The 21,910-nt window shown below is 57.5% G+C and overlaps 1 protein-coding gene across 1 annotated transcript in view; it reads right to left on the bottom strand.

The window, feature by feature from the left end:
* Window positions 1–21,910, bottom strand: part of FOXK1 (forkhead box K1) — a 58,937-nt gene that overhangs the window by 2,825 nt on the left and 34,202 nt on the right. Inside the window, exons 2-5 of the mRNA XM_065892752.1 lie at window positions 12,579–12,764; window positions 2,197–2,353; window positions 1,583–1,729; window positions 850–1,043 (exon numbers count right to left, since the gene is read on the bottom strand). Coding sequence (XP_065748824.1) covers window positions 850–1,043; window positions 1,583–1,729; window positions 2,197–2,353; window positions 12,579–12,764 — 684 coding nt within the window. The remainder of the gene's footprint in view (window positions 1–849; window positions 1,044–1,582; window positions 1,730–2,196; window positions 2,354–12,578; window positions 12,765–21,910) is intronic.

Genomic DNA, 21,910 nt, shown 5'->3' with positions numbered 1-21,910 from the left:
AGAGCAAAGCGCACGCCGGGAGCCCAGCCGTTCTGTCTCGCACAGATAGTAATCCACAGAACACTTCGCCTGGGTCTAAAATCGAGCATCTTGCCCAGCTCCTGCCCAGAGCACTGCCGGGATGGGCCGGACAGCAAGACTGTCCCCGACCCAGGCCTAGCGGCCTCATCTGACTGGTCTGACGCTCAACCTGGCGGCCACTGGGTCACTCTCCGGCCCTCACGTCTGTGGCGGCCCCGACCCCCCATCGGGGCCTGTCTAATCCGGCTTTGCTCCTCCACCCGCAGCACAGGCACCCCTGCCTTCTCTCCCTGAGACGTGGCGCATGCCAAGCTCTGGCTGAGCTCTCCTCCTGGCCTGGGGACTCCCTTCCCGAGCCCCGCCCGCCCCAGTGCAAGTTCTGCCAGCACAAGAACAGGTTCCCAACTGCCAGTGTGACCTTGAGGACGGGCCCCCTTACAGACACTCTTTACACGGGGTTCCCCGGGCAGCGCTGGACACGCAGCGCAGGCCCTGTCACTATCCCCAGCTGGCTGGCGGGCTTGTCTACACGTGACAAGCAGTGTTGGTCACGGGATTGAACTGTGTCCCCCAGAGACATGCTGGGGTCCTACCCTCCAGGGCCTCAGAAGGGGGCCTTCCTTGGAGACAGGGCCTGTAAGAGGCGGTCGAGTCAGGTGAGCGGGAGGGGGCCCTCATCCGCCTCCGTTCCTCCGTTTCCCCCCATTCCCACCGTGCATCATCCCAGCGTCCGAGAACCGACGTGGAGGGCCAGCTGCCGGTCTCTCCAAAATCCAGTGAAGAGGTCTGAGTGGCCACGGCCCCCGGGGCGGCAGGGCGGGGACTTACCTGGATGACAGCGGCCCGAAGGGGGTGCGGAAGCAGGAGACGCCCCGCTGCCTCCGCTTCCGGAACGCCTGCTCCACGAGCTTGGCCTCGGAGGCGGGGTCTATCCGCCAAAAGGACCCCTTCCCGGGCTCCTCCTGGGAGCGAGGGACCTTGATGAAGTAGCGGTTCAGAGAGAGGTTGTGGCGGATGGAATTCTGTGGGCAAAGCAGAGGGAGTCACTGGTCACGGCGGGTCAGACCTGAGCACAGCAGCCGGGAGAGCACAGCCCCAGGTCCGGGCCGGAGAGGCCTCCTTGGGGGCAGGGGGCAGCTCACTGGGGAAGGACAGGGGTTCCACAGTGGTTTTTCTTGTGAAAATTCAGCACAGGCTCACGACCACCCCTTACACAGGAAGCGAAACGTAAGGACAAACCCTGGCCTGGGAGACGCCCAGCTCAGAGCTCGTACTGAACCAACCAGCCAACGGGACAGAGTGGTCACGGAGGAGACCTGAGCGGCTGTGACAAGCTGGCTGTGGCCAAGGCCGGCGACGACGGTCTTGTGAACCCACACAAGAAACCGTCTGGAAAGAGCGGGGACAGCGTGTTTCCAAGTTAGCTCAGGAGAAGCCGGTGCACCAAGCGTGGGAACGTTTCCGGACCCAAGCGGGCGCTCACTCCGGACACGACGCGGCTGTCCGGGGAACGAGCCCCCAGCCCCGGGGGTCGTGAAGTTGGGGCCTGGGCACACCGCACCTGCCAGCCCTTGTCGGCTGTCCGGTAGTATGGGTAATGCTTGGTGATGTGCGCATAGATGCCGCTCAGCGTCAGCTGCCGGTCCTGTGCCGAGGAGATGGCCTGCACGATCAGCTGTGCGTAGGAGTACGGCGGCTTCGACTCGTCCTGAGGACACAGCCAGCGTGGGGTTAGCCCGGAAAGACGTTTCCGGTCCGACCCCCCACCCCGCCCCCCCGCCCCAGGCCAACTGCTCACAGAGAAAACCCTCCAATGAGTGCGCAGATTTGCAGGGTATCCGCTAAAACCAATCCCCACGACCTCCTCTTGTTTAATCCATGTGGTTTAAGCTAGGAAGAGCTGTGTCTCCCTCATGGGGGTAAAAATTCGGTTTATTCATAGTTTAATTCTGAAATTTCTCACCTCCTCTGCAAACTGATTTAAAAACAGTTGTCAGATGGGAATGAGCTAAGACAAGGCTGTAAGGCGAGAGCCTGACATTCTTCTCAGAGACTGTAATTACGCTCGGAGCCATCCCGTCCCCGTGGACGGGACGAGGGGAGGACGAGGGAGGGAGGGGCAGGGACGCCAGCACCCCACGCCCGGTCACTGGCCAACGCGCCGAGGGCTGAGACCTTGGGGCTGTCCCCTCCGGACGCGTCGGCCTGCTGCTCCGAGGCGGCCTTCGCGGCAAACTCTGCCGCCAGCTGCAGGTCCGAGGTCACGTTCTGGACGAAGCGGTAGCTGGAGGACCCGGCCCCTCGGGGGCTGGCCGGGCAGGAGTTGGGGACACTGCGGAGAGAAAGGACACGTCCTGAGTTCTGACCCTGAGCCGAGGAGGTGGGCCCGGTGCTACAGGATGCCCGGACCCCCGGACGGCGCGGGTGGCCGGAGCTCAAGGCACTGCCCCATCCCCACTGTCCTGACACCGCACCGAGGGCGGCCAGGAGACTTGGGCAGGTGGCGGCCACACGATGGCGCCCGAGGAGAGGCCAGGACGCAGGGAAGCACAGTGCCCGCCTCCCCGACCGGTTCCCAGGCCCGCGGCGCCCACCCTCACGGTCGCCACCTCAACCCACGGGTCCCGGGGTGGGGGTGGGGGGGTGCGGAGAGGGGAGCTCCCCTCCGGTTGGAAGCTGCAAGCCAATCCGTGGGCGGGAAACATCGGGGCTCCCACTCCGAGTCTCAGCCCGCACGGCCCAACCTGTCTGCGGTCTGTCCCCGCTGCCCTGCAGCTGGCACAGCGGGGCCCGCCAGCCACGGGCGGGGCCCAGTTCCTTCTGCTAACAAGGTGGACCGCGGTCTTCAAGCCGTGTCGGAATTTTGATTCTGTAAGTTACAAGCATTCACAAGCTCTGAAAGTGGGTCCCAAACCCAGGTAAAAAGTGTCCCTCCTGAGAGCTGACAGAGAGCCCGGGGTTGCCCCCCTCCTTCTGCCCATCCCCGCCTGCCCGCATCCACTAGCACCCCGGCAAGTCGCCCTCCATGCTCCCAACGCGCCCAGGCGTTCCCGCCATTGTCCAAATGACAAGACGCCCCCCAAATCCCCACAAGTCAAGCTCATGTGAAAGCTCTTCGTGCCACTTTCCTGGACACACACGCAGAGCCTCGTCTCCGGCTGGGCTGCCGTCACTGGCTTCCCTGCCCAGCTCCTCAGAGGGGGGAGCCGTCTGTGGCTTTGAAGGAGGGGCTCAGGAGATAGTTAGTAAACACGGGAAGGGAAGAACGAAAAAATAAAAACACTGTGACTGGGAGAAACCTGGCAGGTGATATGAGTGGTGAGTTGCACTACAGTCAGTAATTACCCCTTTTTGGTCAGGAATCTGCAACCTATGTAGAAATTTTAAGGCATCTTTTTTTTCTTTTTTTTTTTTGAGAATTCTTGTTCTCCTCTCCCCTAGACTCCCCAAACATGGAGAGAGTAGGTCCTGTGAGTACAGAAATTTTAACCAACGACCATAAGGTAGGATGCAGTAATAAAAGCAGCTCTTTCTGAATTTCATTTTGAACGAAACATACAAAACCCCAGCTTATAAAGTAAGGCAGGAGGGGAGAGGAAGCGTCTTACTAGTAACGTGCTCACACACTCAGCGTCAGGTCTTCCAAATGCATCCACCTGGGGACCAAATGCCATGGCACACGGTGGTTCGATGAAGGTGCAGCCCTGAGGGGGCCTGGGGGGAGGGGGTCCCTGAAGACTCTCTGCCCTGCTTCCTCCAACGACGTGGTGCTGTAGGACGTGCCAGCACAGAAGCGCCGGTTCGCCAGCTCCAGTCCCAGACACGTTCAGCGCCCCTTCTGGACTTGCACACAAGTGAACCGAAACACCACGCCTGGCCCATGCTCTGACCACAGGGGGCGAGAACCGTCCCCTGAAAACACAGTGGCCTCAGGACAGATCAGGAAACGTCCAGGTTGGTGGAAACAGACAGTGCAGGGCTTATCTGGGAAAACCTCGCTGACATCTGACCTGTATGACCCACGGGGCACCCTGACCAGTGTAGACGACAGACAGCGACTTCTGGGCTTGGGCGCTGGGGGATCCATGGCCTGTCCCAAGTCCATATTTTGTAAAAGATCATAGAAAATTTATATCTAACTCTCAAAAAGCAAAACCCAGAGAAAAGTCTGTCATTCCCCACAGAATGATTTCTAGTGGAAATAATGAACAGCGGGCTCGCAAACGGGAGGAGAGGCTGGGCAGCCTCCACGCCACTTTCTACGACGTGCGCCAGCTTGTGCCGACAAACCCTTCCTGGAGAAGCGTCCGCGGGGACAGGGCACCGCTGATGCCCAGAGGGCCCAGCAGGCCCGGCCTGGAGAACGTGCGTTCGCGCACACCGCCGCGCAGACCTCAATAAACCCCATTCAGCCGTCACTGCAGGCTGGCCTCGGCCCAGAGGGCTGTGCCTGGTACCCAGCCACCCTGGCGTCACACGTCCGGAGGGAAGGAGCAGAGGTGGAAGGAGGTGAGCAGGCCGTCTCTGGGCTGAGAACACGCGAGTCAAAGGCGGGCCTCGTGTGTGTGTGTGTGTGTGGGGGGGGGGGGTGTCTGGGCGTCTGGGGGGCGTCTCCCACCCTGGGAAACCGACCAAGACACTGAGTGTCCCCCGAGGGAGTTTCCTAGTCCTCTGCAAAGTCCCTGACAACCAGCAAAATAGGAAAGATTCCTACAGCATAAACACACACGTCACCTCTAGAGGGGTGGGGGAGAGGAAATGCCGGGCCCCCGGGGACGCCCGGCTTCAGCAAAGAGCCGCCCGCTGCAGGGGCCCCCCAAGTGCCCGGGGTGGGGAAGTCTGATCTGCGGACGGGGTAAAGCGGCAGAGGCCACGCAGCCTGGAGCTACCCGACGTCACACGATAAACACCGTTCTTCCCACCTTGAGGCTGAAAGTGGTAACGACGTGGAAGATGCACTTTAGGACGTCAGTCACTGACCCCCCCAGCCCCCCTTTTACGGAAAAACAATTCCTAAGTCACATTTACCGTTCAGGCAAGAAGGGCTTCGGGTCAGGAGTGGAGATGGCTCATGGCTGGCCTGTCTTGCCAGTGGCTGCCCTGCATCTGGGCCACCGTCTCACCAGGACAAACATGCCGGGCCCTGGGACAGTCCAGGCCCAGACATGACTCCTGCGACCGCCCAAGACACACCTGGAACCACTCTGCACCCTGTATTCACAGCAGCCTGACGGGGAGAGAGCGCCCAGGCCCACTGCGAGGGTGAGAGCCTGAGCTGAGAAAAGCAGATCTGACCAGAGGCCACTGTCCCCAGAGACGCGCTGAGCCTCGTCCGGGCTCCTGCCGTGCCCGCGGCGTGGCCCTTGCTGCCCCGCTCAGACGCCTGGCGGTCCGGCTCCGGCAGGGCCTCAGCAAAGCGCGCAGGCGGGAGGCTCTGGGTCCTGCCCCTCCCGAGCCAGCCTCCCGGGAAGGAGGTCCTGCTGGTCCCGCACCAGAAACATATTCTTTCGTTGTTACTTGTTTATAAAGCGCTTCAGCCACTTAAAGAAAATCTGCTCATGGCACAATTTGCCTCAAATCGATTCCAAGTTGTAGAAGGGTTTTTCAACAGAAAAAAATTATAATTGAAAAATACAAGGAAGCGGGAATGGATCTGAAATGGAGGTGGGAACGTGGGCCGCCCAGGCGCGGGGGCGGCGTGGCCCCTCCACCCTGGCCCTGTGCCTCGTTTGCCTGGATGGAGGGCAGCTGGGCCAGACAGGACACGGGGAACACACAGGGGAGGGGCTTGCGGAGGACGCCAGACGGCGGGGAGGGGGGTTGCCGGGGAGAAGGCAAAACAAAGCGGCAGGATCACAGCCCCGAAGAGGTGAAGAGGCTGCGTTCACAACAGCAGGACACAATCAGAACATCTGGAGGACAAGGAAATGCTCGTACGAGTTTTAAAAAGAGGAGAAACAAAAGTTCAGTAAAGGGTGGAAGGAGAAACTTGAGAAAAGCAGAAAGCAGAAAAGAGAAAGGGACGGACAGAGGAAGAACAAGGTGGGAAAAGAAGACGAGTACGCAGGGGGAGAGAACGTCACAGAAGAAGATAACTTCCTAGAAATGCAGTAAGCGAGTCTTCAGATCCAAAGGGTCCCATTAAACGTCCAGCCCCCTCCTAGGCACCCCGCTGAGACGGGGCCGGTGCTGCGGATGCCGGAGACCCAAGCCCCCCCCCTCCACCGCTCCCAGGGGGACACACCACGTACAAAAGGGCCAGGATCACAGGAGCAACAGACACACTCCCAGCCAGAAAGCGACATCAGTTCTGAGCAAAAACGTTTCCAACCTAGAACTCTCTACCCAGGATAAACATCTACCTAGTGTGAATGGAGAATAATGATAATTTTCAGGTGTGGAAGTTTTTATTAAAAATTTGCCTCTCCTGTCCCCTTCCTCAGGACTGGAAGATGTTGTCCAATAAAAGGAAGGAGCCGATCAGGAAAGGGAAGACTGGGGAGCTGGGAGAGAGGGGATGCCCAGGATGGTGTGGAAGATGATCCCAGGGTCAGAGGCGCCCCCCGCACCTCGGGGCCAGGGGGGAGGAGGCCTGGGTCCCGGGTGATGATGTAAATGGGAAGGATGTGCCAGTCGTCCCAGGTACCAGGAGACCTAACCCAACAGAGGAGGGGCCACTGTAACTCCCGGGAGCACAGGCCGGGGAGAGGTTCAGCAGAGTAGCCGTCACACAGCCGCACTGAGGCCATCGACCAACACTTCTGATGGGACCTCGCCGGGCTGATGGGGTGGGAGGAAAAGCCAAGTCCTCTATCCCACAGGAAGTCAGTGTACGATGCTCTGAAACTGAGACACCAGAAGGTGAGTGGGTACCGAGGGCCGTGAGGACAGGCTGGGCGTGGCCAGGGGCTGTTCTGTCATCACCAGCCCTGCAGGGTCTTCTGCCTTCTTAGATCACGTGCACATTTTACTTTGATATGAATAAACCTTTAAAAAACACGAATGAAATCAGCACCACCTCTCTCCCTGTGGGCACCTGCGAACGCACAGCCCAGCTGTTCTACCCGCTCTGCTGGAGAAGAACCTCAGTCTCCCATCTGCAAAGTGGGGACGGCAAGGCTGTGACACCACACAGCCACACCGCACAGGGCCGCTGTGGAGCTGAACGGATGTACTGAGCTCCCAGCCCACTGCACAGGTCTGGCGTGTACGTCAGAAACAGCTCTATTTTTTTTTGTTTTTTTTTCGCGGTACGCGGGCCTCTCACCGTTGTGGCCTCTCCCGCCGCGGAGCACAGGCTCCGGACGCGCAGGCTCAGCGGCCACGGCTCACGGGCCCAGCCGCTCCGCGGCACGTGGGATCTTCCCGGACCGGGGCACGAACCCACGTCCCCTGCATCGGCAGGCGGACTCTCAACCACTGCGCCACCAGGGAAGCCCACGGCTCTATTTTTATCACTGTTCTTAACATCTTGTGGCTCACGACCCTAACAAGTGTATTTTAACCAAAATAATCAAACCTGAGGGCTTCACGGCCTCAGCACGGACCGTTTAGACACTTCAGAGAGGCGATTTCAGACCGAGGAACTAAGAAACTGGAAAGAGCTGCTGGCCCTCGGCGGGGAACTGGTCAATCAAATACAGGCCACGTCAGACAGTCCACTGTGCAGCCACGAGCGATGCAGTGACACAGAAGGGAGCCCAAGACACAGAGGGACAGGAGAAAAAGCAAGCTGCAGGACATTCTGAGCTCCGAGGGACCTTTCTGGGGAGGGGCCACAAGTACTCACACCCGTCAGACAAGCTCTCGGGCATGTTCAGAGAAGATGCACCTGCAAACGTGGACTTCTCTCCAAGAATGTCACTGCACGGTTTTTATTTTCTGAAACATTTCAATTTTGTAGAGTGCACGTATATTGTCATATTTCTGTAATCCGGGGGAAAATAAAGGGAAAGAGAGGCCAGTCTCTTAAGAACACCTGTGCTCACTAAGAGACACTCAGTGCTGTGAAGTCCCGGGACACTATTTGAAAAGGTTAACTCATTTATGAAACACACCTTGTCCCAGTGAGAACAATAAGCGAACAGGCCTGAGCCCAGAAGTACCAGGTGCATCTCCCTCTGAGGAGAGGGCAGATCCGGGCGGGGGGGCCCATGCCTCCCTCACGTCTTCCTCCAGGCTCTGCCTGCTTCCGGAAACCCAGAGCCGCAATCTGGAAAGGAAGGGCTCTCGGCGGCAGGGCACCAGGCCGGGCCTCGCCCAGAAGGCACACCCAGGAACACATTACATGGCACCCATCCCCCGAAGACGTGCCCGAGAGCAGGGAAATAGCTGCCCCAATGGACACGAGACTAAAGCACAAGCCCAGTCAACCTCCTCTCGACAATTTAAAGCCCAAAACACCCTGGCACGGATGCAGGCAGAAGGAAACTATAAAGGACACGGAGGGCCGCACCTTTCTGTGTAGATGAACCAATTTTTATTTCTCCCAAGTTTTCAGACAGGGAAAGGGACCAGGTGGGTGTGAGTGGGGCTGCTGGGTGCGAGGGCCACCGGTGCAGATACAGGTGCGGGACCCACTGACGGCGGGTCTCCCAGACCAGCCAGGCAGGGCTCCCCACTGTGCAGGCACCTTCCTCTCTGGGTCACTCGGGGGAACTGAGGCAACACTGCAGCTGGAAACTTCGCAACAGAATAAATCACTCTCAAGGAAGGATCCAAAGTTTGCCAGAAACACAAAGACCTTCCAACAGCCAACTCGAAAACCTCCCAACTCAAGGCACTTAACACTGCAAAGTGAGTTAGGACTGAATCTCGCGCAGCAGTGAAGCAGGACCGGGCTGGAAGGTCATGGTTAAAAGTGGTTTAGGTTCTGAGGTTGGCTGCTTAATTTTTATTTCCTACAGGGTTCCGCTAACCTTGGCCAAATTCCACAAAACAAATTACTTTTGGTTTTGATCTCTATATTACAAAAATTAAGAAATGCCTTCCTCAAGAAATAGCTTCTAAAAACTTAGTATAAATTAGCTGCTCTCTTTCTGTGCTGCTCCCTTTCTCTGGTTGAATTTCAGCATCTTTCTTAACAAAAGAGAGTTCATTCATTTTCTGGGTGGAGGACTTCAGTGCAAGGAAAAAACCCCGCAGGGCCCGCCCCCGCCCCCGCCCGGCCACCTGGGGAAGGAGGGAGGGGCGGGTCAGCAGGGAGGGCGGGGCCGCTCCTACAGGTGCAGCCGCTCCCCACACCTCGAGAGGACGGGCCCAGAGCCGGAGGAGGCCGACCCGGGCCGAGGCCTGCGAGCCTCTGCAGCTGAGCCGCCAGCGGGCTCAGACGCTCCAAATGGGGACCGCGGCGGGGCGGGGCGGGGATTGCGGAGGGGGCCGCGGGGAGGGGCGGAGGGGGCGGTTGTAGGGCGTAGGGACGGGGACTCGGACGGGGACCGGGGCGCGGGCCGCTGCCGGCCGGGGTCTCCCAGCCCGCCCGCTTCCCCGGGGACCTGCTATGGGCGACGGGCGCAGGGAGGGTGCCCGGGCGGGGTCGGGGGAGGCAGCTGTTTGTAAACACGCCGGCCCCGCGCCTGCGCCGGGCGCGCAGGAAAAGGATCTGGGCAGCAAAACCTCAAGGGCCTCTGAGGTTTCCAGCGGGCAATCGGATTCCGCGGCGCCGAGATAAACGGATGTAAACAGAAATCCTTTTCTGTGACACTTAAAGGCCCAAGAGTGAAAGAGCCAGTCTCAAAGTTACTACCTTCCCCGCAGAGCTGTTCTACCGGATGAAGACCAGAGGCGAGTGCCCCGGCGCCCCAGCGCCCCGAGCCCACTCGGGCCCGGGGTCTCCACAGTCACATGGCCGCGACTTCCCAGAACGGCGCAGGGACACCCGCCTCACTCTGCTCCGTGACACCATCTACGCCCCTTTAGAACCGCCGGCGCCTCCTAACACACAGGCGGCCGCAGCACGTGAGCCGCTGCGCTAACTAGCTCAGCCTGCTGGCCGCTGTTTTTATTCAAAATGTTACTGGGAATTGTATCTATTTTATGAACACCTCCAGATACAAACCAAAACAGTTTTCTTTCTTAAAAAGCGTCGCCAAAAAAAAAAAAAAAAAAAAAAGCGTCGATGTGGCAGGATTCCGCAGCCCCAGGCCAGTCTAAGGCTGACCTCGGGCTCTGGTTTCACCAGGCGTGTAAGGGCTCCGAGGCCCACCCGGAGGCCCACACGCCTGTCTGGCTCCCAACGGCACGTAAAACACACTTGGCCACTGCTCCTGCAGCCGCTCTGAGGTGCTACTGGATAAAGGTGTCAGCGCCTGCAAGTTTTATCAGCTTCACTGAGCTAGAATTCACACACGACACAATTCACCCGTTCCGAGTGTACAGTTCAGTGGTTTTTAGTGCATCCAGCGTTGTGTGACCATCACCTCATTCCGCAATACTGTCGCCACCCCAGAAAGAAACTCCGTGACAGCGCACAGCCCACTCCCTTGAAACCCCAGCCCCTGGCAGCCTATTTTCTTTCTCGACGGACATTTCATATCAACAGAATCACACCATGTGTGGTCTCTGGGGACTGGGTGCTTTCACTCTGCATCATGTTTTCGAGGGTCATCCATGTTGTACCAGGCGCCAGCGCTTCATTCCTTTTTATGCCGGAGTAACCCTCCAGCCTGTGGCTGTAACACATTTTCTCTCCACTCAGCAGCTGATGGACACGTGAGCTGTTTCCACTTTGGGGGCTGCTATGAATAACACTGCCATGAACCCTTGTGGATGAGTTTCCACGGAGACCTCACGACCCAGGGAGCTGCTGGGCGGTTAAGGTAACCCTTTAACATTTTGAGGACCTGCCAGACTGTATTCCAAAGTGGCTGCTTCATTTTACCACACACAATTTTTTATCTGCGCATAAACTATACACACGTAAGTAAGTGCGAGAGCGTTTTCACAGCACGACTTCATCGTTAACTCCAGTGGAGCCCTCGTGTTTTAGATGACTTTCAAGGTAGATGCCTGAAAGAACAGTGAGATGACGTGCTAAATTTCGGGTTTGAGAACAGAGCTATTGCTGGAAACCTGAAAAGAACTAAAGAAAAAAATCTATCTCGTAAATCCCTAAGGACTAAATGAAATAACACACGTCCGGCGGCTGAGCGCAGGGCCTGGCATACAGCGGGTCTCCGTCACTCACTGCTCCTCTTTGGCGTCCCAGACATCTGCGATGTTGGAGGGATCCACTGAGGGAGAAAACGAAGCCCGAGGAGGCTGCAGGGACCTGCCCCCAGGTCTCCCACCAACTGGAGATGCGGCCAGAACCGGAATTCAGGTCCGTGACATTTCAGAGCCGTCCCTGAACTTTCTCTCCGTGAGAGAAACGCGCCCGCCCGCTCGCTGGCTCGGGAGGAAACTGACTCCAAGCACCTCAGTGCAAATGACTCCACACATCATGGTAGGAAAACAAAAGGCTGAAGGGAAACCAATGGTGACGCCATGATTAACCCATCTGTGCTTCTAAGTGTAACCCTTAAAGGTGCAAAACCAGGGACCACGAGCCTGGCTGGTCAGCCGGAGGAGAGACCTGGTAAGGCTCAGGGACGCAAAGCTCGAGCTCTGCTGAGAAGTGCTTCTCGGAGTGTGGTTCCCAGAGGCACCCCGGGGCCCCGAGACCATTTCAGGGGGCGTGTGAGGCCGAAACTGGCTTCGTGGCGACACCGAGACACGCTCTGCCTCCTCCACGGGCTGACGTTTGATGATGCCCAGTCCGCGGTGGCAAGCGCAGTGCACGGCAGGAACCCAGGCACCAGCACCAAATGCACTGGCGCTCACGGCATCGCCAGGGCCGCACGCACCAATAAGGCAAAGGCCAGCTTTGTTTTAAAATGTCCTCAACGAAGCGGTAAACTATTTAAAGTTTATTAAATCTTCATCCTCAAGTCCATGTCTTTCAACATGTTTTACGACAAAAGGGGAAGAAGGCATAGGACCCCTGTTGTCACAAAAATACTTGTGCCCCTCAGAGGGGACAGCTCACCAGTCCCCTCCCCAGTCTCTGGCTACACACTTCACCCTCAGACCTGCCCCCAGGGACCCTCTCTGTATAACACGCCAAGGATGAGAAAGTTCGAGGACTTCCCTTTCTTCAAAATCTAGATTAATTTCTAAAACTTTGCAAAGGATTTCTACCAATAAAGTTTAGAAAAACCTAGTCCACCAAATCCTGGTATACAAATACTCCTTTTAAATAGTTTCACTGTCTTTAAAAACTGATACCTAAGCTTGTTTTAAAAGACCCTAGTATATAAAATTTCAAACTGGAAAAGTGACTAAGTAGTGATTCTTCACTTTATAAAAGAATTCTCCAGAGAGTTTATTTAAGTCCTCAGGTCCCTTGATGCACTTAAAATTGTTTCAGAATTTCCATCCGTGGGCAATTTTCCAGAAACATACTTGATATCGTACGAAACACAGAACACCCATGTCACCTTCCCCTTTCTGGCCGCGTTCTAAAGCACAGGGCCGCGGCTTCTGCAGAGGCAACCGCACGAGGGGGCCAGGCCACTCACCTGATGGTGCCAGTCGGGGAGGGGACGGGGCTGACCAGGCTCCGGAGGTCCGGCTCCGGGATGTGGATCTTCAGCGGGGAGATCTGCGGGTAGAGCGGCCGGAGGGGGGACGCCGGGGCCTCCTCCTGATGGTACAGCGACGTGAACTGGATCTTTATCGCCGTGCTGGGGAAGCGGAAGGTGCACCTGCAACGGGAGGGGAGCGGGACGTTAGGTCCAGCAGGGGAGAGGTGTCCCGGCGCGTCTACGCCGCCCGCTGTCACCAGCCAGTGTGCTCTCCGACTATGCCGGGCACATACACGTACCCAAACCTGCGCCCAAACCATGCCACCCCCGCTTCCCTCGGGACAGGCCGGCGAGGGCACCGGGCTCCCCCCACCACGCGTGCGACGGCAAGACCTCCAGCCCGGACAAGCCCCCTGGTGTCCCCTCCCACACGGGCTCCAGATGGCCGGCCGGCTTCCTGTCCGCCACACGCGCCACGTGGATCCAGCACCGGGCAGAGAACGCACCTTGGGAAACCGAAGCGCCGCGGTCACCTCCAGGGCAGCTTTTTAACGACAGATGCCCGTCACCCAGAAGATGGAAAGCGAGCGCTGCCTGCAGAGGCGCCGGCGGGGGTCTCGGAGGAAGCGCCTGGAACCCGAGGGTAGTGGCTGCCTTCACCGTCCGTTCTGGCCTCACGAGCCCCGAGCCTCGTCTCCTCTGCCGGCAGGGGACCGCCCGCCCCAGGCCACTGCAGACCCCAGTCCCTCCCTGTGTGCGCACAGGAACCCAGGGCTCATCTCCCTCCCACAAACTCTGACCTGTAAAGCGGGGCATTACTTGTCAAGCACACCTTCTAAACTGACCAGTTATCCACAGGTTGCTAACTGTGGCTAGCAGACACAGGGTGCACACCGAAAAGTCCCTGATATTTGGTCCAGTCAATTCAATTCGATTCACTGTCTGAGTAGCCAATTACCTCCCACCTCCCACCCACACAGCAAGCACTGCTTCAATCCAATTCCCTTTTCTCGTATTAAAACAACTTTGGGGCTTCCCTGGTGGCGCAGTGGTTGAGAGTCCGCCTGCCGATGCAGGGGACACGCGTTCGTGCCCCGGTCCGGGAAGATCCCACATGCCACGGAGCGGCTGGGCCCGTGAGCCATGGCCGCTGAGCCTGCGCGTCCGGAGCCTGTGCTCCGCAACGGGAGAGGCCACAACAGTGAGAGGCCCGCGTACCGCGAAAAAAACAAACAAAACAAAACAAACAAAAAAAACTTTGAAGAAACAAGACTGAAGAACAGGCTCTGGGACATGGCAGGTGGTGACCTGGCACCCCAGCACCCAGCGGGGGTGCTCGCGAGCCTTCCGCCGGGGAGACCCACCTCTCAGGAAATGACTCAACAGTACAAGCGTCTACTCTGAGAGCCCCTGCCTGCATCTCACAGGGAAAATCAGGAACTCCAGCTGGCCTCACTGGCCAGTACAGATTCTTCCAGAGACACCAAGCAGAGAGCGGCTGCGTGTGGCTGTCCAGGCGGAGCCCTGCAGCAGGCAGTGAGGCTCGAAGACACTGGGAGCCGCGGCTACCAGGTCTGCATTTCCAAATCCAAAAGCAGAACAAAGGGAAGCTGTTTTCCTGTTGATGCTGTTTTGCTTCTGGGAAATTCCACCTAAACACCAAAACGTCAGGGATGCGGGTGGGGAGGTCTGGAATGGCGACATCTTCCCTCCGGTTCTGCTTATAGGGCCGCCCCAGGCTATTTAAAAAGATCGCCCGCCATCTCCTTCTTGTAAGCCAGTTAAAGGAACGTTTGCTGTCCTTTCCACTTTCTTTAGTTTCCCCACCACCCAGTGGAAATTTCCTCCATCAGTCTTTTGGCTAGAAAGTGACATCACACATATGCCTAAGATGCTTTCTGAGGCCGAGGGTCTCTCCAGACCCAGAGGCTGGTCAGCTTTTGTAAGTCAGAGTCAACGTGCATCCCCACCAAGTCCGAGATGGGCCCAGTGTCCCCGAGCCTGGGAACCGGCTGAGGGCTCCACACAGGTGAGCGGAGCGTGGCTGAGGTGGGCTCCACCTGTGAAGGACAGGACTGGATGAACAGCAGGGGTGTCTGTGCGCACGCACACCTGTTCCACCAGTGCTAGGGAGGAAGGCAGGAGTGCTGACAAACAGTTAAAAAAGAGTTTCTACGTCCCTTTACCATTTGTCTCTTCCTTCAACTGCTGCCAATTAACAAAACAGGCTGCGTGCTGCTCTCTGCCAGAGGCGCGTGGAGTTCTGACTTCCTGCACATGGCCCAAGTCCCTGTGTCAACAGGAGATCGGACTACAACCTCAAGATCATGTTGCAACTACAACTGTCAATACCAACTAGAAAGAGGCTGTGGCTTCTGGCCTCTGACAGAGGTCCCAAGACAGGCAGGGAATCTCAGAAAAAGGGGTTTAGGGTGAAGACGAGAAAAGGCACGAGATCCGGAGAGAAGAGCTCTGGGCGGGGGTCAGTGCCCGCCTGGCCCTGGGCTGAGGAGGCAGATGCCGGGGAGCATCGTCAGGCCCCCTTCCCTCTGCTTCCAGCCTGACTTCTGCTGTGGGACCACCTGCTGTAACCCCTCTGCAGCCCTGGATGCTCTGGGCAGGAGAGATCACCTCCAGGACGCTTTCCGGTTCCAATCCAAGACGCTAGACAGACAGCACCTGCACACAGACTGGGGTTTCAGTGAAACAAAGCACAGCGTTTTATAGGTCAGGGATTTGGGCATGTCATCAGTGGCAAAGTCTACTGCCATCCATAACCGATAACAGCAGGACAGTTTCCTACCGGAACGGTGATTTTCCAACTACGGTTTAACCATGAACATTTTCACATTAGTTACAGCAACAGCTATTTCAAAAGCATCTCCTGACTCACTCTTCCAAAAATTATCCTGAGGCAGCTGGTCTACCAGGAGGAGGAGAAAATACCAGGAGGCTGCTTAATTTTAAACAGATGCCTCCCCAGGGTGCCCACCGAGTTTGCCAACTGTTACTTCTCTCCCTGGAACATTTTCGTTCTGGTTTAGGGCCCTGGCTAGAGCTTTAATGAGCGCGTTCTGCAATTAGAGCTACTCTCCGGAAGGCGCTCCACATTCGGGCTGGACCCAAGCGCACTCTGCCCCGTGCGCCGGGGTTCCTGCCGAGGGTGGGGATGCGCGCTGGAAACCACCGCCCACCAGCCCAAGGGAGGCTCCGTGCGAGCACCCGAGTTCTGCACAGAATTCTCGCCCTGCTTTGCAGAGGCGACCGTAGTCTGGTGGCTGCCCGGCGGGGGCGGGGGTCCTGCAGACGGGCGCGGGGCTTCCTTCCTTCGGAGGCGATGCGAACGCCCAACCATCGGCTGAGGCAGCAGCTGCATGATTCCCCGGGTCTCCTGAAAACCCCTGGCCTGGACGATCCGAGTGGGCTCTTCGTGCAGTGTATGAGCCGCACCCAGTCGAGCTGTTTTTGTTTTTTCATATAATTTATTTATTCAGTTTGGCTGCGCTGGGTCTTCGTTGCGGCGCGCGGGCTTCTCACTGCGGTGGAATCAAGCTGTTTTTTCAAACGCTCTTGCCCTGAAGCTCCTACGCCCAGGCCCGCTCTAGCCTGGGAGCGTCCAGAAGCCTGCGCTCCTGGAAATTGGGCCAAACTGGTATTGCCTCGGTTCCCCGTGAAGCTGCCCCGTTGAGCATCAGCTCAGAGATCCCTGCATGAAGGCTGGTCTGGCCCCGCTCAGCCACTCACGAGCCTCAGGGACTCGGGCTGTCACCCACCTTCACTCCCATCTCGTCCTTAGGGAGGAAGCCCCCCACCGGCCTCACCAACAGGAAGGTGTCAGAAAAGAAACATAATTTCCCTGTCGTCATTCAGTGCTCACAGAGAGGACACGGACCACCTGTGTCCCCGGGACGGGAGGGGGCGCCACCGTGGCCACCCACGGGCTGCAGCCCCAAAAGGCACCTCCAGGGAAAAACAAGGACCCTGGACGAGTAAATGTGACACAGAAGAAAACTTCACAAGGAAGCCTGGGTGACAGGCTTGAAAACACCTGCCGGAAAAGGCCAAGAAAATACAAGAAAACTTTGGAGGCTCAGTCCAGGAGGGAGAGTCACTCTGCAAAGGACGCCCCTCCTCAGGCAGCGATGGGGAGGGCAGCCCGGGACCCTGCTTCGTGGCCAGCACAGAACTGCCGCTGGCCAGGAGTCGCCAGGCGGTCACACAGTTTGAAGCACAGGGTGCTGCCTCGTCAGAGGGCAAGGACGGGAGTGCTGCAGGCTAGAAATCTGGTCACCTTCCCTGTGCCGGGTCCAGCGGTCCCCCGAGATACCCGAGAGCGAAGCCTGTGTGCCCAAGGATGCCACAAGCTTCAGGGGGACCACGGGGACCGGCGCCCGGGGCAGGAAACGATGCCACCGAGGCTGCAGCCACAGTGGCCTCAAAGGAGCCATGACTCGGGTGAGACAGGCAGAGAGGCCCCAGCCCAACGGCAGAAAAGACCAGAGCAGGGTTTTCAAGAGTGAAACCCGCCCCCAGAGACCCTTGCTGTGCATCTGACCTGCGGATGTGACAGAGACAACACGCTCGGAGACTCCGGAGCCGGAGCAGCCCCAACCCGGCCTGCGAGGAGGCGTGACTGTCCCTCCCCCACCTGCCCGGCCTGGGGCACCGCCAGGAAGCACGGCAGCGTCGTCTCCGGAGCACCTCGGAGGAGGCCGGCGGACACAGAACCCTCCGCGTGCAGACACGGGGGCAGCCGGGCGGGCCCCCCGGAACCTGCCCCTTTGGGGAGCGCCTCTGAGAGCAGGGCGGCTGTGACCAGTGAGTGTACGTCCCACTCCTCCCTTTTCCAGACAGGAGCTGGGGCCGCCTTCCTCTGCTTCTCCTCGGCACAGCGCTTCACAGATCCACCACTCGGGGCCCCCTGGTGCGGGGACGCACACGTAACAGAGACCCTGGACCTCCGCGATGCGGCCACCAGGCGGGACTTGGGCCGCCTCCCTTGACGACGGAGATGAGTGGTTTTTATGTCAGAATAAGGGTCACAACCACGTGGGGGGCTGAAAGGGCAGGCTACGACAGAGACGGCTGGTCCCCTGGACGCGTACCCTCTTCTGCTTCGACGCTGAACTCGTTTCAGCTGGACACGCGGCTGCCCGGCTAAGGACAACGCTTCTCTGCCTCTTGTGCAGCCACGAGACTGTGCTGGTTCGCGGGATGCGATGGTTCGTGCCCTTAAGAGGAAGAGAGTGTCTTCTTCACTTCTTCCCTTCCTATGGCCAGAATGTGGGTGCGATGGCCGTAGCTGGAGCAGCCGTGGTGGGCCGTAAAACGGACACTGGGTAACAGAGCAACAGAACAGAAGAGCCTGGAGCTGCCCTATCAGATTACACTGGGACTGTTATACGCAAAAGAAATCCACCTCCCTTGCCATCCTGACCTTTGTTACAAAAACCAAACCTCTGTTCTAATTCTAAACAGCTAGAGAGCTCCCCTGTGAGGAACATTCGTGGAGGAGTATCATTTGAAAGGACGCCTTCCAGGACTGTTTGTCTCTGGGCAAATCTCTTAATGCATCTGATCTGTTCTCCTCATCAGGAAAATTGGGGTATTTATGGTGTGTGCTGTGTAGGGTACCCTACTGTGTAGGGTACACACACGAGGCGTGTGAGTATCAGATGAAATAAGCAAAGTAGTTAGAAGCTCACACAGTACCTAACAGGTAATAAGCGCTCACGAAAACAGGCCCATGGAGGAACATTAAAAATGCTGATGACATAATGACAAGTGAAAACAGCAGAGACTAAACGGTCCAGCATTGCGGCTAAAGGCCTGGGATTTGAAATCAGACAGGCCTGGTTAGAGAATGGGCCGCTGGGATGCCGCTGGGACGCTGTGGGGGACCTGGGGCGAGTGGCTGAATGTAAGGCCCCTCCCTGGTAAACCAGAGACAGACAGGCAGGCCTGGTGCAGCAGGAGCCCTGGGGCAGGCGAGGCGGGTACAGCAAGCGGCCGATGACACCGGCTTCAGTCATTCTTGCAAACATCCCCGGGGTAAGAGTGGTATTGCCGGAGACCTCGAGTCTTTCAAAATGTTTTTTAAATGTTGTAACCGTGTCCTTTAAGAAGTGAAAGACTCAAGAATAGGGGGGAAAAGCTGTTACACGTTTGATGACCAGTACGTTCAAATTTTGAAAATAACCACAACCTAGTAGTGGAAAAATGGTCAGGCTTGGGGGTCAGCTGACAGCCAGTGGCCCCACCCTCCCCCGCCGGCGTGTTCTAGGCCAGCAGGCAGCTTTTCCGGGTAGGCCCCCTGACAACAAGCAACCCTCATTTACAGAAGGTCTGCAACTGGCACACCAGAGGCTCTGAGTTTTGTAAGAACTCCAAAGAACAATAAGACAGTTCAGGAAATGGTTTTGAAAAACCTTTCACATACACAGTCCCCAAATCAAAGGATTCTGATCATCCTAAGTGTTTTTAACCTAAAATATCTATTTCTATTAAAAACGTAATACATTTTGCTAGAACGTCTTTAAAAAACAAAACCCAAAAGCAGAACCGAGCAGAGGAGGCTGGAGGCTGCAGAGGCCATAGTTCACTGCTGTGCTGGGAAGCCGTGCAGGCCGGCGAGGGGTGAGCACGTGATCCAAACACAAGCTCCAGCCAGGAAGAGGGAACGAAGCCAGGAGCCCAGGCCCCGGGAAGGCGGGGCAATGACTGTCCTGACCAGGCAGCAGCTCTGCAGGGTCCCAGGCACAACAGCAAAACCTTAAGTCATCCTACTCCAAAAAAACTGACGAGTGCTGGTGTATTGAGAGGCCCTCGTCCCCCCCTCCTCGAACCAAGGCTACCCGCAGCCTGGACCTCAGACACAGAGGGTCCCAGCAGAGCCACACAGGGTCAGGCACCCTGGGGAGGAACCCAAGCCATCTGCCCAGGGACACTCTTATCCCTCAGTGGGGAAGCATCAGGTTTAAGACAAGCAAACAAAAAATGACTGTGGAAGTCGAGCTCCCAAGCTTTACAGTTTGGAAACTCAAATGGGGCAGAAAGTCCAATAGATCTGAAAAAGCAAATACCTTCCAGATTTGCCTGAAAAACATCAAAGGTTATCCAGTTGGGTGAATGGAGGAACTACAAAGATCAGAATTCCACTTCAAATGTTCTGGCTTCCTAAGGTTCACTGCCAACTGAACGGGCACTGCAGAGGGACATCCTGCACTGGGTGGCTCAAGTGTGGACCACAAGGCCGGGCTCTCCAGGGATGGAGCTTCAGACACAGCACCGCCGCTGGGACGGACACGGCGACAGCAGAGCTCGCGGGCGACGGGCTGCCACCAAGCATAGGGCCTGGCCTCGTACCAGCAGACTCACATTCTTCAAGATTCTGTCCCCAAAGGCCACCCCCTGTACGGAGCCCGCCTCAAGGGCCCCTGCTGATCCCCGCCGGGCTTCCCAGACCACGGGCTCCCAGAGGGAAGTGTCACCTCTGCCGCTGCCTGTCCCCTCCGTACTGCGCACACACACGCTGGTGCACACGGCCGGGAGCTCACCACGCTCCCTGTCTCTGCGTAACTTAAGAGTCTATCGGGAGGTAAAGGCGGGTGTGAGGCAGGAGAGCGATTCCTTCCACGTGGGTGAGGCACCCCCGGAGGGTGTCGGCTGAAACCCAGAGGCCAGACCACAGGGAAACGATCAGACTTTTCTGACCCTGGGTTAACCTTGCAAGGACAATGACAACATGCCTTCCCTGTGTGTAGTACAATCACTCAGCCAGAGAATCAGAGGACAGCTGGCACCCCTCCATCTCACACGGAGGGCGGGGGCCACTGACTTCTCCGCTCAAATCCATGTCCACAGTTTTTAACGGAGAGAGAGACTCTTGTGAAAATGGGAGCGTCTGCTGGCAGCCCGACCACCGCCTGCGAGCTGCAGACTCTCCGCGTGCAGAGCCCAGCCGGCCACCAGGTCAAGTGCCACTGAAGATGGGTGGGGCGGGTACCACAGGGGTCTGTGCAGTGATGAACGCTGGCCCATTCCGACACTAACCTGATCTGAAGTCAGATGCCAAGATCACCTCCATATCACACATAGCTTCTCCCTCCCGAGGACGGGGTGTCTAAGCACGAACATGAAGACCCAGGAAAGAGCCCGGTGTGACGCCACAAGGACTACATGAAGTAAGCAATCGCCGCATTTACACTTAAACATTCCACCCAGAGAGCAGCACTAACGCGCTTCCTCAGCTCAGGGAGCGCCCCTCCTGTGGGAGGATGCGGATGCGGCACTAGGAACCCGAGACTGGTCGGGGCTGTCAGCCGCTGCCGGGGCCTTAACACGGCCAGTTACCCCATCTGCAACACGGAGAGTCTATTGCCTAAACGTTAAACAACGTGAAATTCAATAATATAACATAATACAACACAATGTAATGATAATAATAATTAAAAAGTAGCACTGGCCATTACTTATTACATGTGCCAGGAAGCCATGCACTGAGCAGGTTAAGTATACCGACTAACCAGAACATTCCATTTCTCTGGACACTCGAGATATATTTAAATACGTGTATTTTAAGGACATTACGGTAAGGGCTCTGCGCTAACACAGCGCCTATAAATTTGAGAGGCAGAAAGAAAAGGCTCCAGGACAGGGCGGCTGTTGCACTGGGGGGTGGGGGGGTGGGGAAAACAAGAAGACAGCAGAAATCTGCTCTGCACGTTTATTTTCTGGGTCCTGGCAAGGCCCGAGTTCAATTCTGTTAAACTCGGCCAAGGAAACGCTTCAGAAGCTGAAGGCAGGGCCCAGGAGGCCCTGCCAGAAAGGTGTGGCCACCACCGCTGCCACCGCCCACCGCGAAGGGGGGGCGGGCGCACTGCCAGAAAGGTGTGGCCACCACCACTGCCACCGCCCACCGCGAGGGTCGGGGTGGGGGGGTGGGGGGGTGGGGGGGTGGGGGGGTGGGGGGGGTTGCGGGGGGGAGCGCGTCCTTCCTGAGTGGACCGCTCCAGGCAAACCCACGAGCCTCCTACCCAGGCATTACCGCCCAAACCAAGACCTTCCTTCCGATACCAGCCTCGGAGATACAGCAAAGCTCGAGAGGGGACCCCCAAACACAAACCTCCGCTCCGCCTCCAAAGAGAGCAAACAGCCTTTGCTGTTAAGGAAAAAGAAGGGAACAAAGTTCCATTTGTCGGAACACAACAGGAACCGTGTGTGCAGCCCGGCTCGGCCCCCCTTCCTAATTTGGGAAATCCGACGGGCACCCTCGGAAACCGGACGGAGCGGCCCTGCACAGAGGCTGCGGAGAGCGGGCGGCTCCC

Source organism: Phocoena phocoena, chromosome 15 (assembly GCF_963924675.1).
Source record: "Phocoena phocoena chromosome 15, mPhoPho1.1, whole genome shotgun sequence".
Taxonomy (NCBI): domain Eukaryota; kingdom Metazoa; phylum Chordata; class Mammalia; order Artiodactyla; family Phocoenidae; genus Phocoena; species Phocoena phocoena.
The sequence above is the reverse complement of the archived record's forward strand: the minus strand, read 5'-3'. Positions and strand labels throughout refer to the sequence as shown.